The following is a 19,153-nucleotide window of genomic DNA, read 5'->3' as shown; positions in this document are numbered from 1 at the left end:
TTTGACCAAATGTGGCATCGAGAAACTGGATTAAATGAGAATCAGGAGAAGTCTTCACTGGCTGGAGTCATATCCAGTACAAAGGAAGTAGTAGGTTACAGTTACTTGAGAGCGATCATCTCAGTCCCAGGGCATCACTTAGTGGTTCCCCAGGATAGTGTCAGAGGCTCAACCATCTTCAGCTGCTTCATCAAGGACTGTCCCACCATTATAAAGCCAGAAGTGGGAATGTTCACTGATGCTTGCACAATGTTCAGTTTCATTCACAAGTCCTCAGATACTGAAGTAGTCTGTGTCCATATGCAGCAAGACATGGACAGCAGTCTGGTACACATGACAATCTACAACAAGAATGATTCTAACCATCTGCCCTTGACACTTAATGGTATTAGCATTGCTGAATCCTCCACTACAAATATCCTGGTCCATTCACCAGAACCTGAACTGGATTAGCCATATAAATGCTGTGGCTACAAGAGCAGGTCAGAGGCTGGGAATCCTATGCAAAGTAACTCACCTCATGACTCCCCAAAGCCTGTCCACCACCTACAAGCACAGGTCAGGAGTGTGATGGGATACTCTCTACTTGCCTGGATGAGTGCAGCTCCAACAACACTCAAGAAGCTCAACAATATCCAGGACAAAGCAGCTCAATTGATTGGCATCCCATCCACAAACATACACTCCTTCCACCACCAATGCCCAGTAGCACCTGTGTGTACCATCTACACGATTCACTGCAGCAACTGACCAAGGCTCCTTTGGCAACATCTTCCAAACTTGTGACCTCTAACATCTAGAAGAACAAGGGCGGCAGGCACATCAGACTACCACCACCTGGAGGTTCCCCTGCAAGTCACTCAACATCCTGACTTGGAAATATATCGGCCATTCGTTCACTGTTGCTGAGTTAAAATCGTGGAAATCCCTTCCGAACAGCGGTATGGGTGTACTCAGACCACAAATAACTCATCATCATCACCACTTCAAATGCATAGGGCATAAACATAAAAAGGACACCTGTCTCTGAGTAAGAGATGACTGAGGATGACCTGATAGGCATGTAAAGGAGTTTAATAGGGTAGACTTGGAGAATGTGTTTCCAGTTATTATGTAATCCAGACCTATGTAATTTTTATATACATATAAAATAAAAATGGGAAATACTAGAATTATTTGGTAGGTTTGACACCAATTCTGGAGAGAGAGACAGGGTTAATGTTTCTGGACAATGACCTTTAATTTATAGCTTTTGATAGACACTAATACATTCAGTGATGAATTCACAAGAAATGTCTATATGCAGAGGATGGCTAGAACGAAGGAGGTTTTACCAAATGGAGTTATAGCATGAAACATTAGAGTGAAGCATATTTGGCACAGAGGGATCGAAAGACATGCTGATCGAATGATATGAAGGAGGGTGGGTGGAGGCTTATTAAATGCTGGTAGACACCAGTTGGGCCGAATGGCATGTTTCTGTGCTGTAAATCCAATGTAAAAATTGTGTGCGCTCTAAAGCGACGTCACTGTGGCCTCATCTGTCTCAGGCTAATGATTTCCATTGGACTACACCAGGATATTATGACTTACCTTGTTTTCCCTGTCTCCAGATAACCCAGGCCTCTATTGGTTCTCGAAAAACATATCACTATGGGGGACCATTTCATTCAATTTTGCAGTATTTATAAACCTAGCCGTCGCACTTTTCTATCCATTTGGAGATGATGGTGATGAGGGTAAGTTGGGAAAAATGTTTGAAAATTAATTGCTCTAATATGTGCACATGAATTGCCCACTCTTTCAGATCAGCTGTAGTGCATGTTTGCACTGGCAGCACTGTCCATCGGAAGAACATGCATTTATAGAGCACCTTTAGTGGCCTCAGGAATTCCCAAAGTGATTGACAGCCAATAAAGTGTCAACACGGTTGTATGGTAGAGAAATGCGACAGCCAATTTGCAACAGGAAGATCCCACTAGCCGCAATGTGAGAATGACCAAATAATCTGTTTGTGATGTTGGTTGGCAGGTCAGGACACTGGGGAAACTTCCCTTGCTCTCTTGAAATTGAGCTCATAGGATCTCTGATGCCCACCAGGGAGGGAAGACGGTGGGTTGGAGAGGGTTCTCGGCATCTCCAATAATGCAGCACTCACTCGGTACTGCTCTGAAAAGTCTGTGTGCATTATGTGCCGTGGTCTCTGAAGTGGAGCTTCAATGCACAACCTTTTGATTTGGAGCTGAGGGTGCTACCAATGAGTTAGGGCTGAAACCATATCACTGCCAAATCACTTCATACAATTTTGTCCAGAATGCTACCTCAAAATGTAATCACAGTCATCACTGATGAACTTCTGAATGATGAGGAGTAGACAGAGTTACAGGTGTGCTTGCTGCAGTGGACCTATTAAGCAGCGTTTACTGGTGAATGCACAATGATACCTCTTTAGTAATTTGAGAACAAATATGGCAAATCCTCAGAGATTGAAACCAAAAGAGTTTATTTTAAGGAAACAATTGTTTAAAAGAATTAGCATTTTAGGAGAGCTTTGACTTGTGAGCAGAACATAGGGGGTATCAATAGCATTAGGCTGCCTTCCATTATGGGAAATGGAATAAAGGAAAGTGGGAATTGCTGAACCAAATTGGACCAATATCCTCTGGTTCTGCCAGCATTCTGGCTAGTGGAACAACCAAAACCGGAGAAGGCCATTCAGCCCCCAGAGCCATTAATAGTTGATCTGTACTTTGACTCAAGTTGTGCACCACATCTGAACAAAAATCTATTATCTCGGTAAAATTAAACTATATCGGACCAGTTGATTAGCTGAGCTGATATAATCAACATAGGGGTCCAGAACCAGATGGTGAAGGTGATAATAACAGTAAGTTTTCCTTAAACTCGAGGCCAGAGGCCTGGAGAATTATTCAAAGCAAGGGTGTAACTATAACCCCAGCAGCGACAGGCCGGTCAGTTTAACTTCAGCGATGGGGAATCTTTTAGAGACAATCTAAGAACATGTCCTAGACACCGCACTGTAGGAAGGATATAAAGGCATTGGAGAGAGTGCAGAAAAGATTATGAGGATGGTTCCAGGGATGAGGAACATCAGTTATGAAGATAGATTGGAGAAGCTTGGATTGTTTTCCTTGGGGAAAAGAATTTTTGAGAGGAGATTTGTAAGAAGTATTCAACATCATGAAGGGTCTGGACAGTGTGGTGGATAGGAATTGTTTTTTGACTAGCCCCTCAATCGTTTTCAAGGAGATCAACATAAGAATTGTGAGAGCAGCATGGTGGTACAGTGGTTAGCACTGCTGCCTCACAGCGCCTACGTCCCAGGTTCGATCCCAGCCCTGGGTCACAGTCCATGTGGAGTTTGCATGTTCCCCTGTGTTTGCGTGGGTTTTGCCCCCACAACTCAAAGATGTGCAGGGTAGGTGGATTGGCCATGCTAAATTGCCCCTTAATTGGAAAAAAACTCAATATTTTTTTAAAAATAAGAATTGTGTGGTATAATTAACACCAATATCCAGAATATTTGTATAATGTTCACCTCCACTTCCTGTCAGCTCTATTGATGCATCTCTCACATCTGAGGGAGTGCTGCACAGTTGGAGGGGTCACCTTTCAATTAACACATTAAACCAAAGTCATCTCTGTCCTGCCCATCTCTGTCACCCTTCTGCCTCGTGCGATGATGGTTTGTGACGTGTTGGCCAACTCTTGTACTAAACATTGTCTGGTGTGACTCAGAAGCCCCAAACTGGTGTGGCAGTCTCTCCTGCATTTACTGCAGAGAGTGACAGTGGAGCTGAGGACATGCACGATTCACTGTCCTCTGCTTTCTCTGGGTTATGACCTAGTGGCCAGCTCACCGCACAGGAAGTTTTTGGGTTTACAGCCATCATTGGTAGCACAGTGAATAGCACTGTTGCTTCACAACACGAGGGTCCCAGGTTTGATTCCCGGCTTGGGTCGTTGGCTGTGCAGTCTGCACGTTCTCCTCGTGTCTGTGGGTTTCCTCCGGGTGCTCCGGTTTCCTCCCACAAGTCCCGAAAGACGTGCTTGTTAGGTGAATTGGACAGTCTGAATTCTCCCTCTGTGTACCCGAACAGGCGCCGGAAAGTGGCAACTAGGGGCTTTTCACAGTAACTTCATTGCAGTGTTAATATAAGCCTACTTAAGACACTAAGAAAGATTATTATTATCAGCTATCTGATGACCATGTCTGAGTCAGTGCAGATGTTGCTGCCTCAGCAGTAAGTGTACGCTGATGGAATTAGCAGGCTCTAAGATCTCTGAGTTGGTGACCTTTGTTCCGTCAGGAGATGGCGAGGATGTGTCTGAGACAGTGAAGGCAGAAACTGTCCCATCTTTTCTCCTGCCGAGCGTATGTTGTCAGGATCTCCCCACTGTAGAGGAGCACACTGACACACAGGCTTTATAGACTCTCCGTTTGGTGTTCAGTCAGGTTGCTGTTCTCCACAATCTCTTACTCAGCTTGGACGGAACAGCTGCAACTTTTGTAATGGTGTGAGTGTGATTCCAACATTTAAACCTGCCCTGTCAGATGGGTGTAAAAGATCCCATAGTAATATTTGAAGAAGGGCAAAGGTCAGTTGTCCCTGGCATCCTGGACAATATTTATTCCTCATTATTGAAACCAGACTATCTCATCACAATTTTATTGGTGTTTGTGGGAGTTGTGCAAATCAGCCGCTGCACTTCCTATATTACAATATGGCTACACTTTCAAAAGATCTTCATTTGCCGTAAAGCCCTTTGGTATGTTCGAAAGTTATGAAAGGTGCTATGATGCACTTACAGGTCAGCATTGAGGATGTTTTGGGCTAATGTTTGTTCCAGCCAAGGTATTTCCTGCAACCTGCCCCTGTATGGTTTGGCAGTTTAATATTCTGCGCCAAGTGCTGGAAGTGTAGGGTTATAATCGGGCCAGGACCTGAGACAACAGGGCAAAGAACTATGTATTTCCTGAGTCAATCTGATTCAAGGATGCTGATATTAACTGTGCAGGTAAAGGGACAAAAGTATTAACTTTTTATTAAAATATTTTTTAATTCTCCTTTTTCACATTTTCTCCCAAATTTACACCCACCAACAATAAATAATAATCAGTAACAAATATGTCAATCCCCATATCAATAACAATGATCCATCCTCCCACCAAACCCCAAACATTAGCCCGCATGTTCGCACAAACAAATAACAAAACGGAATTGGGGATCACCCATAGTCGCGATTAGCGCACACAGGCCCCCTCCCCCAACCCTCCCACCCCCCCCCCCCCAACTAATGTCCGATGTAATCCAGTTCTTGAAAGTGCATAATGAATAATACCCATGAATTGTAGAACCCCTCCATCCTTCCCCTCAGTTCAAACTTAACCTTCTCAAGTGTCAAGAATTCCAACAGTTCCCCCCCCTCCACGCCAGGGCACAGGGTGGAGAGGTTGCTCTCCAACCTATCAGGATCTGCCTTCGGGCGATCAATGAGGCGAAGGCTACAACATCTGCCTCCGCACCCGTTTCCAACCCTGGCTGGTCCGACACCCCGAATATGGCCTCCCGGGGGCCCAGATCCAGTTTCACCACTTCAGAATTACCCGAAAAACCTCCTTCCAGTAATCCTCTAGCTTTGGACAGGACCAAAACATGTGAACGCGATCCTGCAAACCGACCCCTAAGAAACAAATATTTCAGTGTCTCAATCCCCTTCTCCTCCCATTTCTGAAAATTTCCATCCCACTTCCCTGGCTCTAATCTGTGGTTCCCCCGAATCGGCATTTCCCTTGACCCTGCCCCCAACCCGAAGTGTTGGCGAAACTGCCTCCAAATTCTCAATGAAGCTATTATTACCGGACTCCCTGAGTATTTCCCCCGGGGCCTTCGGGAGCGGCGCTGTTGCTAGTGCTTTCAATCCCAACCCCCTGCACAAACTCTTCTCCATTCTGACCCACTGGGTATCAACCCCTCTGACCCAGCTCCGCACCTTCTCCACATTCGCCGCCCAATCGTAATACATCAGGTTCGGAAGACTCAAGCCCCCTGCCTGCCTTCCCCTCTGTCGCAGCACCTTTCTAACTCTGGCCACCTTCCCTGCCCATATGAATGAAGTAATCCTTCCCTCAATCTCTCTGAAAAATGCCTTTGGCAGGAAAATCGGCAGGCATTGAAAAATAAACCGAAATCGCGGCAACTCGTTCATTTTAACTGCCTGTACCCAACCCGCCAGTGACAGAGGGAGACCATCCACCTTGCCAGATCAGCTTTCACTCTCCCCACCAAACTAGAAATGTTGTACCTGAGGAGCCCCCCCCAAACTCCCGGGCAACCTGCACCTCCAGGTACCTAAAGTGAGTCCCTGCCCTACGGAATGGCAGCCCCCCCACCCCTGCTACCACCCCCGGCCAAGACACCACAAAATACTCGCTCTTGTCTAGATTTAGTTTGTACCCCGAGAAAGACCCAAACACTCGAAGCAGCTCCAATATTCCCCCTATCAACACACTCTGTTCCGACACGTATAACGGCAAGTCATCGGCATATAAGGACATCCTATGCTCTATCTCCACCCCCCCCCCCACCCCACCCCCCCCCCCCCCCCCCCCCCCCCCCCCCCCCCCCCCACTATTCCTTTCCATACCCGCGAACTTCTTAATGCGATGGGCAACGGCTCAATCATGAGTCCAAACAGCCAGGGGGGGGGACATAGGACACCCTGCCTAGTCCCACAGTGGAGAGAAAAGTATCTCGAGCTGATGTTGTTTGTGCGGACAGTCGCCCTCGGCTCCTTGTATAGTAGCTTTACCCAGTTCACAAATTTTGATCCAATCCCAAACCGCTCTAGAACTGCAATCAAGTACCCCCATTCTACCCGGTCAAATGCCTTCTCAGCGTCCATTGCCACAACCATCTCTGTTTCCTTCTCCTCCGCCGGTAGGACAAAAGTATTAATTAGAGTGAGTGAACCCTGTCAAATTCCTGGCAGCATGGTAGCACAATGGTTAGCACAGCTGCTTCACAGCTTCAGGGTCCCAGGTTCGATTCCCGGCTTGGGTCACTGTCTGAGCGGAGTCTGCACGTTCTCCCCGTGTATGCTTGGGTTTCCTCTGGGTGCTCCGGTTTCAACCCACAGTCCAAAGATGTGCAGCTTAGGCGGATTGGCCATGATAAATTGCCCTTAGTGTACAAACAAAAAGGTTAGGTGAGGTTACGTGGATAGGGTGGCGGCGTGGGCTTAAGTTCTTTCCAAGAGGTGGTGCAGACTCGATGGGCCAAATGGTCTCCTTCTGCACTGTAAATTCTATAAATCAGACTTTTTTAAAAGAAAGATTGAATTAGAACGAGAAAAAGGGGACAGAAGGGGAAAAAGTTTTAATTTCAAATTTTTCATTTTTAAAATCTTCAACAATAATTAAATTCTGAAGGAATGAGAGCCCACACACGTAATAGTTAATTTTGGGAGTCAGAGAGGTTCTTCGGCAGCGTTTGCCACTTGCCACATTGTAAAAAGGTTACTTCTAATGAAATGTACAAGGCATAATCTTTCTGGGGTGAATTTAGTTCATATCTACTTTGCAAATACAGCAGCTTCACACTATTTCATGTATTTGAGTGGTGAACAGATAGCTCAATGCTGTTTGCACCAAGTTAAAGGTGGGCTGATGCTACTCGGACAGTAACCTTTGAATATTTAAGTATAACCATTTCCCTGCCCCTTGTGTGAATTTGCTGCACCATTTCCACCATTAGTCTCTTTGTAATCCTGACGGCAAAATCTGGCCCGTTATTGACAATTAATCCGGTTGCTGCCGTCAAACGAAATGAGAAATATGGTAATCAAAAATGCGTCATCGAAGTTTCACTCAAGTTACAGTTGTCATGTTATTATCTGTTATCAGGTCTTCACTGACAGTTTTGCTCTCTTCCTCTTTGCAGGTACCATTTCTCCGCTGTTCTCATCGCTGCTCTGGATAGTGGTTGTTGTTTGCACTTCTTTGCTTATTCTCCTACCAAAACCTCATGGAATAAGATTATTTATTGTATCTGTAATGTTCCGATCCATATACACGATAGGGCTGGGGCCTACGCTTATACTATTGGGTGCTCTCAATGTAAGTAACCACATGTTATCCCAAGAAAATTAACATTATTTGTAAATTCTGTGTGAGCCAGAGATTAATGAGAATATTTGCCTGATGGTATTTTTATTGGTACAAGCAATAATAAAGGAGAAGAAAGACTGGTATTTAGGTAGCACCGTTCAAGATGATCGGACGTCGCACAGTCCTTCACAGTGTTTTTGAAAACTCACCACTATTCTTAGAAGTCCCCCTATACCAAAAAGGGCCGACATTCTAAATGGTGAACAGGGATTCTCACTCCCCGACGTCGATGCAGGCTTCAGTGGGTGCTGCTATTCAGGTCAAACTATGTTTCCAAGTTATCCCCCGGTATAACCCATACCTTCACCGAAAATTTCATCTACTTACCACTTAGTAGCATCGATCCTGGGTCCTGCATTGCTAAGTAAGTAAAGTAGACTTTGGAATAACCACTATTTCAGGTTAAATTAAGTTATTTTATTATAATATTTTTTTCTTTTAAAAGCTGCAATTACTGTCTTTACAAAAAGGTACAAAGATCTTGCTTCTAGATCCTACTGGTTGGTTGAAAGGACCTTCAGGCCCAACTTGACAATCAATCTTCTTTTTAAAATCTGGTCTTCTTTAGATGTATTCGCTGATGAGCTCGGTTGCTGTGTCCTATCTTTCCCATGTACCGAGCTATGAGAGCTGGCTATCTCTGAGCTGACTGCCTCCTCTTTAAATTCTAGTCTTCCTTAGATGTGTTAGCTGTTTTAGCTCGGCTGCTTTGCCCTGTCCCTTTCCCATGGCCGAGATTACTGTAATCTGACTCTGAGCTGCTTGTTCCTTCTCTGCTTCTCTCTCTCCGAGTTCTGGTTCTGCCTGTGTCCCCTTTCTTCAGGTTTATATATTTTTCTAACAGTTATCTATTTTTTATGACCTTATTGTAAAGTAACTCTTGATTTTCTTTGATTGTAAAAAATATCTTCGATCTAAACATTCTAATCCAACATAGATCTGATTATGTTGTGTCCTTTGTGATATTCAAAGTTCCTTTGTGATATTCAAAAATGCTTTGGGTTCAAGAGGTGTTACTTTTAATTCCTGTCATTTCAATAGTTTTATTTTCCAATTGTGTCCTCAGCTCATAATTTTGACTTTGATTTTGGCTTTGAACTATGTTTCTCGTCGACTGATAGTCTCCAGTTTTCTTTAATTTACCTGGTATTAGCAAAATTTCACACCCTAGAGTTTAACTGAACCTCATCCTTTTTTCCAGCTGCTAACTAAGATAGTTAATTTAAATGAAGTGTGAACCATTGTTTTTACCTTCAAACAAAAATCCTGTTTGTCTTGTTTGCTAAGCCTGCTTGACCAAGGCTATCTGCATTTTACAATCCTTCCCTGGCAGCTGCTGTTAACCCTTTGTGGGATCTTGCCCTGTATTCTCTCATGTTTCTCTCAGACCAGATATTACCATATTTCCATATTTCAAATGACACATCTTTTAATATTTTCAATAACAACAGCATGAAGAATTTTTGAAGTGTAACCACTTTATTTATGTTGAAATTGCATTTTATGAATTGGTGCTCCTCAACAAGGAGTTTTGTGCAACTGGAGTGTACGGAAATTTGGCATTCATTGCTAATGGAACAGAGTATAAAAGTAGGGAAGTGCTGTTGCAACTGCATATGGTTCTCTGGATTGATTCCAGGGATGAAGACTTTCTTATGAAGAGAGATTGGGCAGTTTAGGCCTATACTCGCTGGAGTTTAGAGTAAATCTAATTGAGGTATGTAAGATGTCAAATGGGGTTGACAGGCTAGATGGAGAGCGAGTGTTTTCCCTTGTTGGATATTCTAGAACGAGAGGCCATAGTTTAAGGCTAAGAGGTGGCAGATTTAAAACAAAAATAAGGAGGAATTACTTCACTCAAAGGGCTGTGAATCTGGAATTCTCTATCCCAGAGCGCAGTGGACCCCGGAACATTAAACAAATTTAAGGAGGAGATAGATAGGTTTTTAATTAGTAGCGGGATGAAGGGTTATGGAGAATGGGCAGGAAAGTGGAGTTGAGGCCAAGAGGAGCTCAGCCATGATCGTATTGCTCCTAGTTCTTATGCTTCTTATTCTAGAAATTAGGGTGTATTGGAAAGTGTATCTGATTCACAACCACCTAATTTCCTGCACATCAATTTCCCAATGTGCGCTTCCAAATTTTCAGTTTCACCATGTTGAACTATGATCTGGACCTGCCAAATCCTTGGAATTCACCAGTGAATTACCAAAGTCATCGCCTTAACTAATATGTGCAACATGCACTCAGGAGGAGTCAGGACCTACTGTAGTCTTCAGGAGAAACAGGGTTAGATGATGGGACATCCCATTGACAGTGGCCGGACCAGAAGATCTTGCCGGCAGGTCACCCGCCGCCGTGAAACAGCCTGAGGACTGGTCGATGCCAAACTGAGGTCCCATAACATGCTATGAGGAGAATATTATTACAGTGTGATGCGTTTACATAGACTGTTTACATAGGCAATTTACATCATAAGGGTGGGTATAGGAATGTAACATAAGAACATAAGAACTAGGAGCAGGAGTAGGCCATCTGGCCCCTCGAGCCTGCTCCGCCATTCAATGAGATCATGACTGATCTTTTGTGGACTCAGCTCACCTTTCCGTCCCGAACACCATAGCCCTTAATCCCTTTATTCGTCAAAAAACTATCTATCTTTATCTTAAAAACATTTCATGAAGGAGCCTCAACTGCTTCACTGGGCAAGGAATTCCATAGATTCAAAACCCTTTGGGTGAAGAAGTTCCTCCTAAGCTCAGTCCTAAATCTACTTCCCCTTATTTTGAGGCTATGCCCCCTAGTTCTGCTTTCACCCGCCAGTGGAAACAACCTGCCCGCATCTATCCTATCTATCCCCTTCATAATTTTATATGTTTCTATAAGATCCCCCCGCATCCTTCTAAATTCCAACGAGTACAGTCCCAGTCTACTCAACCTCTCCTCGTAATCCAACCCCTTCAGCTCTGGGATTAACCTAGTGAATCTCCTCTGCACACCCACCAGCACTAGTACGTCCTTTCTCAGGTAAGGAGACCAAAACTGAACACAATACTCCAGGTGTGGCCTCACTAACACGTATACAGTTGTCGCATAACCTCCCTAGTCTTAAACTCCATCCATCTAGCAATGAAGACAAAACTCCATTTGCCGCCTTAATCATCTGTTGCACCTGTAAACCAACTTTTTGCGACTCATGCACTAGCACACCCAGGTCTCTCTGCACAGCGGCATGTTTTAATATTTTATCATTTAAATAATAATCCCTTTTGCTATCATTCCTACCAAAATGGATAACCTCACATTTGTCAACATTGTATTCCATCTGCCAGACCCTATCCCATTCATTTAACCTATCCAAATCCCTCTGCAGACTTCCGGTATCCTCTGCACTTTTTGCTTTACCACTCATCTTAGTGTCGTCTGCAAACTTGGACACATTGCACTTGGTCCCCAACTCCAAATCATCTATGTAAATTGTGAACAATTGTGGGCCCAACACTGAACCCTGAGGGACACCACTCGCTACTGATTGCCATAATAAATAGGGCTATTCTGTTTTCTGTTTTTGTTATAATTTAGGCTGAGTTATTGAGTTACAAGGAGGCTACAAAAGGATATCGATAGGTGAAGTGAGTGGGCAAACACCTGGTAAATGGTGTATAATGGGAAAATCAGAAATTGTCCATTTTGGCTGGAAAAATAATAAAATAAACTTATTATCTAAATGGTGAGAGATTGCAGAGCTCTGAGGTACAGAGGGATCTGGGTGTCCTAGTGCATGAATCACAAAAGACTGGTATACAGGTACAGAAAGTAATTAGGAAAGCTAATAGAATGTTGTCATTTATTGTGAGGGGAATTGATTACAAAGTAGGGAGGTTATGCTTCAGTTGTACAGGGCGTTGGTGTGACCACGTCTGGAGTATTGTGTACAGTATTGGTCTCCTTATTTAAGGAAAGCTGTGAATGCGTTAGAAACAGTTCAAATATGATTTACTAGACTAATGCAAGGAATGGGTGGGTTGTCTTATGAGGAAAGTTGGACAGGTTAGGTTTGTATCCAAGAGAGTTTAGAAGAATAAGAGGAAAATTGATTGAAACCTTTAAGATCCTGAAGGGTATTGACAGGGTGAATGTGGAGAGGATGTTTCCTCTGTCAAACTAGGAGTCACTGTTTAAAAATAAGGGGTCACCTATTTAGGCTAGAGAGGAGGAGAAATGTTTTCTATTGAGGGTTGAGGGTCTTTGTAACTCTCTTCCTCAAAAGGCAGTGGAAGCAGAGTCCGTATGTTTTAAAGGCAGAGATAAATAGACTCGTTATAAGCAAGGGGGTAAGCAAGTGGGCGGGAAAGGTTATTGGTGGAGGGGAGAATTCAGGCGGGATCTTATTGAATGGCCGGGCAAGCTCGATGGACCGAGTGGCCGACTCCCTTTTCTGATTAGTATGTTCCTGTACTCCCACAAGGCTCCTTAATATGGCACCCAATTCTCACCAATTGTGGGTGAAAGGCTAAGGGTGGGATCTTGTCCCGCTGACGCCGCACCCCTGCCGCAGGTTTCCCGGTGGCATGGGGTGGATTCACTGGGGAATTCCACTGACAGTGGCGGGACTGAAGATCCCAACGGCGGGCCAAGGATCTTGCCCTAAATCTGCTATGACCTGGAATCAGGGCTAGTGAGCGTTCCTGGAGGCCTTGAGATTCCGTCAGCACGGAATGGTGTTCATGGTGTTGACTTGCGTTTCAGTCCAAAGCAACTAAAGAAACTACCGAGTGGAATGGATGGTTTGCTCAGAGCCTCTGAAGGCCTCACATAATGTTTAGGCCCCAAAGCTGTTAAAGAATAAGGGTCATGGAATTAGTGAAAAAATTGGGGGCTATTTTCTTACACCAGTCTCCGAGTGAGGTACAGTTTTCTCTTAATTTAAAAAGCAGATGAAATTGAGAAAGTGACTGTACATAGAAAATCGGGTTTGAAACATTGTATAGGCTAATACTGCATGTCAGCTGTGTTTCTATTACTATACTCATAATTCTGTTATAATATTTGGGATTACAAATGTCAAAGGCTTTTGGAAATAACAGCAGAGTCTGGTATTAAGGCAAATGGTTAATAAATTCAGCAATAATCTGCTGTACAACATGTCCAAGCAAGAAATACAGCTGAAAAGTATCCACAATGTAACATTTTTAAATTTAGGTTATAGTTATTAGTTTTATATGTTTAACTTGATGTGCTCATACTTCAGCGATCTGGAAGTTATTAATAACACCATTGATTCATTTTACGAGTGTCACTTTGTTAAACTCAGACACTGACCTTTGGATGTACAGGGTACATTACATTTAACTGCTTTAATATCAATCCATGAACTAGTTCTCTTCACAGTTCTTTAATTTTGAATCGGGTGGAGTGTAGACTTGAAAGGAGGGGAGAGAAAGTTGGGGAGGGGGGGTGCAGTATTTGAAAATCAGGGGCTATTTCAAAGCATTTGACTTCAAATTTAGTTGAGAGTTTGGTCCCACAAGATGATTGATGGAGTTGTAGGAAGAAGAGGGTGGTGTCAAACGGCACCCAGGATGGGGTAATTTATTTATGGGGCGAGGCTAGAAATAGAAGTTTAATAGAGGTGTTCAGAATTAATAATATTATAAACGTTATTTATAATATTTATAGAATAAAGAAAATAAAGAAAGATAAAGGGCGGAATTCCCGCCGGCGTGTTCAATGGCGGACATGGTGGGAGTGCCAGAAATTGGTTTCACACCAGCATGAATTCACAGTGGGATCTTCCGCATTGGCGGGATGGCAAACCCACCAGAGGCCAACGGGAACCTCATTTGCGTCCCGCTAATGGGATGCAGATGTAGGCCCGACTCTCCGAGCCCAAATTCTCCACACAGTCCCGGCAGGAAAACATGCCGGCGTGAAACACGTTTCAAACAACGTGGCATGCAAATGTCGGGACTCATCTGACCAATGCCTGAGGCTGTCTCCGGAATTCAGGATGGAGGCCGCCTGCAACCTGGACTCCGGAACACCACAACATTGGGTCGGGGGAGAATCTGCAGTGGACCTTCCAGATTTGGGGTCCGAGAGGGGGGGTCTATCTTCTAGCATCCAAACATTCCTGGAGATTCATGCTCAGGAGGTCCAGCTTCTTGTCTCGGAGTACTTCCGGAGATCCATCTACAATGTTCCGAGGTCCGCCTTCTTTCTTCAATAGTGGTCAGTGATTTTGCCGTCTTTTCAAAATGGCACCCAAGATACGATGGTGGACAAAGTGCCACCCAGGCTTGCCCCACCACTAAATATGACGTAAAATACCTGGGTGCATAATTAATGAGATTGGAGCTGGAAGATTTGACATGTTTTCTCACCAACTTCTGTGACGGGAAACGCTCTACATTCCTGCCCCGCCATGACAGTCGCAAAAGGGGAGAATTGCATCCAAAGTGATTACACTGCTGGGAGGATGTTCAGAGGGCGCAGTTGGAAGGTATCCGTCTCAAGGAGTAGGGGAACGATGTGGAGATTTTTAAAAAACTCTGCGATCTGCATTGTAATATCTGAAAGTGTGATGGAAGTAGAATCATAGGATGTTTGCAGTACAGAAGGAGGATCTTCAGACCATCCCATCTGTGCCAACAATTCACCTAGAGCCATTCTCTGCCTTGTCCTCAAAACTCTACACATTCTACCTTTACAGATAGCAATCCAATTCCCCCCCTTGAATGGCTGGATGGACCTTGTCTCCATCACCCATCAGGCAGTGCACTCAAGATCCAAGCCACTCACTGTGAGAAAATGTTCTCCCCATATCTCCACTACCTCTTTTACCAATTAACTTTAATCTGTGCCTTCCGATTCTTGATCCCCGTAACCCAATAACCCCATGCAACCTTTTAGACACTATGGGGCAATTTAGCATGTCCAATCCACCTAATCTGCACATCTTTGGACCGTGGGTGAAAACCGGAGCATCCGGAGGAAACCCAGGCAGACATGGGGAGAACATGCAGACTCCGCACAGACAGTGACCCAAGCCGGGAATTGAACCCGGGACCCTGGAGCTGTGAAGCAGCAGTGCTAACCTCCATGCCGGTAAAGAAATATTTGCTTTGCACTGAGGAAACATCAGGGGGCGAGTGGGACTAATTGGATAGCTCTGAGCTGACACACACACAGTGGGCTTCATCTGCCCTGTGACATTCTCTAAGAGGGTGATAGGTTATTGGGGTGGGTGTGATGCAGATTATTAAATGGGGGGGCAGTCTCGAGGGGCTGAATGGCCTACTCCTGCTCCTTGTATGTATGTTAATTCCACTCTGCTGTTTTCACCTTGCATTGTCATACCTCTCACTGGTGGAAAACAAAACAAAAAGCCCAGCACTTCAAAATAGCTTCTGATATAGTTTGTCCCAATATCCCTAATGCAATCTGAAGCCCCGAGAAGAAAGTTTGTGATTTTGTATATTAATTACGTCCCGCAACATAAATGGCCGTTCACTGCAGCTCACCCATTGTGAGAGGCCATACAAGCAGGTAGGTGATGATAGAGGGTCTGAGGGAGGTTGATCCAGAAGAGGGGGCAGAGCAATGCTTACAGATCAGCCTCGAGGTGGAATGGAGTGAGTGAGAGTTGTTGAAAGGCCCCTCTTGCGTGTTCCATTTTGACGAAGTGTAATTTAATACACTTAAGGAGGCATGAGAAAAGTAGATTTCAACATTTCTGCTGACATTTGAATCCTATTCGAGGCTCGAATCTCTTCAACCATTCTTGAAAATTCCTGAATGGAGATTGTGTTGAGGGAATCGAGAGATAAAGGCTGGATTCTCTGTGATTGGGACTATGTCCCCACACCATCGTATAAACCGTGGATTTTCACATCCAGAAAAGCTGGCGTGAAAGGGCCACAGATTCCTAGCCCTTCAGGGGGCTAGCAGGGACCCGGCGTAAAATTAACAGCTATTGCTGCAGATACGGCCCCCTGCACTTCCGGGTCGGAAGCCGCGCATGCGTACGGCGGCAGTTTCCAACGGCCGCGCCGTGCTCCAAGGCTGACTCAGACCGCAGAGCTGGACGTTAAAAATAGGCCCCCGATCGGCCACGCGCCCGACCCTGACCGCCCACCCAAACATTCCCTGGCCACGTATAAGGCCCTCGGATCGGCCCGACCCCGACCAGGACAGCCGCTGACTGAGCCTGCATCACGCAAGTTTCCCGACCGGCAGGACCATGAGTGGTCCACGCCGTCAGGACTTTGGCCGGTCAGGGGCGGAGAATGGCGGAGCGGGCTTCTAGCAATGGCCCCAGGTAGGTGCTATGCAGTGCGGCGTACTTCCAAATACACCGCTTTTTGGGGCCTGCAGAATCTGGGAACCGGAGCCGGTCCCGATTTCGTGAGGGGTAATGGATTCTCCACCTCGGCGCTGGCCGCGATTTCGACGTCGGGGTGCGGCAAATCCAGCCCCAGGTTTCCAGTGAAATTATAAGAGTGTTCTTCGAGAAGTAGGAGCTGTAGAAGGGTACTTGCTCTTTGACCTTGCCCCGTCATTCAATACAGCACTATCATTGTTGACTTTCTACCCAACTCAACTCTTTGGGGGTTGGTTATCTCAGTTGACTAGGTGGCTAGAGTGTGGTGCCAGATGATGCCAACTGCTTGATTTACTCCAATCCCCATACCAACTGCGATAGTTCTGGCCTTGTCCCATGCCTGGTGCACAGTGATGCCTCTCAAGCTAAATAGCCAATTTTTGTAATGGCGAGAGATGCCTTTGGTCCCTGGTGGACTATAGCTAATTATCTTACCTCTGTCTTCAATCGCAGCCCAAATGTAGGAATTCTCTCCCCTTCCAATATACAGAACACTGAAGAAGGGTTATACGGACTTGAGATGTTAATTCCGTTTCTCTCTCCACACATGCTGCCAGATCTGCTGAGCCTTTCCAGCGTTTTCTGATTTTATTTCTGACTTCCAGCATCCGTAATATAAAGATAATTGTTGGAAAGTTGTAATCCACTCCTACCCTGGAGCGTCCTCGCTTGCAGCTTTCATCGTAACCAGGCCATTCTTTAAACAGTATAAAATGGTTTTGATTGAAATGAAGCTTTCTTACTGGTCCCGACAGTTGTGTGATTCAGTGAGGGATTACTACAGTCAAGAGTGATCATTTCATTCCTACTTGATTTTAATTTCAGTTAGGAGCTTTTTATTTTCACTCTGGGCAGGTGTGACTTAATTTTTTTTAAAATTAACTATGGATCTAATAAATTCTCATTTTCCTGTTTTCTTTAGCTGTGCAATAAAATCGTGTTCTTAGTCAGTTTTGTTGGAAATCGTGGAACGTTCACCCGGGGTTATAAGGCGGTGGTCATGGATGTGGAGTTTTTGTACCATGTAACCTATGTCGTGGTCTGTATGCTTGGCCTCTTTGTTAATGAACTCTTCTACAGTTTTCTGGTAAGTGGCTGCAGTGTATTGAAAATTGCAATGTTCTTTTTGTCCACCCGAGATGACCATATGCACATAGACCAGCAGAGGTCTGCGAGGAAGAAATAATGAGGGATCCACGTTTAACAGTTCATGTGGTACTTATTCTAGAATCTCTACAATGCAGAAGGAGGCCATTCGGCCCATCGAGTCTGCACCGGCCCTTGGACAGAGCACCCTACTTTAGCCCACGCGTCCACTCTATCCCTGTAACGCGGTAACCCCACCTCACCTTTTGGACACTAAGGGGCAATTTAGCAAGGCCAATCCACCTAACCTGCACATATTTGGACTGTGGGAGGAAACCGGAGCACCTGCAGGAAACCCATACAGACACGGGGAGAAAGTGCAAACTCCACACAGACAGTCACCCGAGGCCAGAATTGAATGCAGGTCCCTGGAGCTGTGATGCAGCAGTGGCTAACCACTGTGTCACCGTGTCTCTCTAAATATCTCTGGCTGAATATATAACTGTTTGGGCCCCAAGAACCTCATAATGGCAGTTTTAACTTTTGTTTAGATAAACTATATGCATATATATATATTTATGTGTCTCCTAGAAAAACGGACAACAGGAGGGGTTTTGAATGTTCCACTGTCATAACTCACACGGAACATATGAGGTACATAGATACGTAGCAGATAGGAGCAGGATGAGGCCTTTTGGCCCTTCGGGCTTGCTCTGCCATTCATCACGATCAGGTGGCAATGATTAAACTCCCGTGAGCCTCACCGAATACAAGCTCGCCCATTAAAGGGGACGGGAAACCCTAAACCATGTATAGTTATCTTCTGTACAAAGTCAGCCAGTTTGGGTATCTTCGGGAGACACCCGACTGAGATCTTTCATGCTGTGAAAATATCAGTTATTGTAATAAAATTTTCTTTTCTTTAAACAACTTGATGTAGACTCCTTCGTGGTCTACAAAAGTCACCCAAGCTGTGTCTCACTGATGTGATTGTTTATGTATGATGCTATGTGCACTCGCACCCCCAACATGTAATCCCATGGCATTGGTCATGATGGTTAAAATGGTGTCCTGCTGGCTTAGCTTTTCCCTTTAGGCCACTGTGGAGTTAATATCTTGTTGGAAAGTGATTTTAATGGACCAATTACAAGCTATCTGCTGTTACCAATAGGATCTTGGGAAGACAGGAGCAGAAGAAGGCCATTTAACTACTCCCCACCCCCAAGCCTCTTCCACCATTCAATTAGATCACAATTGGTGTCTCTCTTAACTCCTTCTTCTGGTTCTATAACACTTGGCACCTTATCTATCAATCATAGTTTTTAAATTCCAGTGACTCCCAGGTTCAGTGTTTTGAGGGAGAGTGTTCCACATTTCCACGAGTCTTTTTGTAAAGTGCCTCCTGACATTAGCCTCAATGGCCTTGCTCAAATTTCGAGGCTTTGTCCCCCTATTGTGGATTCGCCCAGCAGAGGAAACCAGTTCTCTCCATC

General features: G+C 44.8%; 1 protein-coding gene across 4 annotated transcripts in view; it reads left to right on the top strand.

The window, feature by feature from the left end:
* Positions 1–19,153, top strand: part of itpr2 (inositol 1,4,5-trisphosphate receptor, type 2) — a 333,090-nt gene that overhangs the window by 279,908 nt on the left and 34,029 nt on the right. For all 4 annotated transcript variants that reach the window (XM_072471852.1, XM_072471851.1, XM_072471850.1 and 1 more), the window contains 3 exons: positions 1,614–1,739; positions 7,965–8,140; positions 17,497–17,661. In XM_072471852.1, the coding sequence (XP_072327953.1) occupies positions 1,614–1,739; positions 7,965–8,140; positions 17,497–17,661 (467 nt within the window). The remainder of the gene's footprint in view (positions 1–1,613; positions 1,740–7,964; positions 8,141–17,496; positions 17,662–19,153) is intronic.

This window comes from Scyliorhinus torazame, chromosome 13, assembly GCF_047496885.1.
Source record: "Scyliorhinus torazame isolate Kashiwa2021f chromosome 13, sScyTor2.1, whole genome shotgun sequence".
NCBI classification, from domain to species: domain Eukaryota; kingdom Metazoa; phylum Chordata; class Chondrichthyes; order Carcharhiniformes; family Scyliorhinidae; genus Scyliorhinus; species Scyliorhinus torazame.
This window is presented reverse-complemented; position numbering and strand designations above follow the sequence as displayed.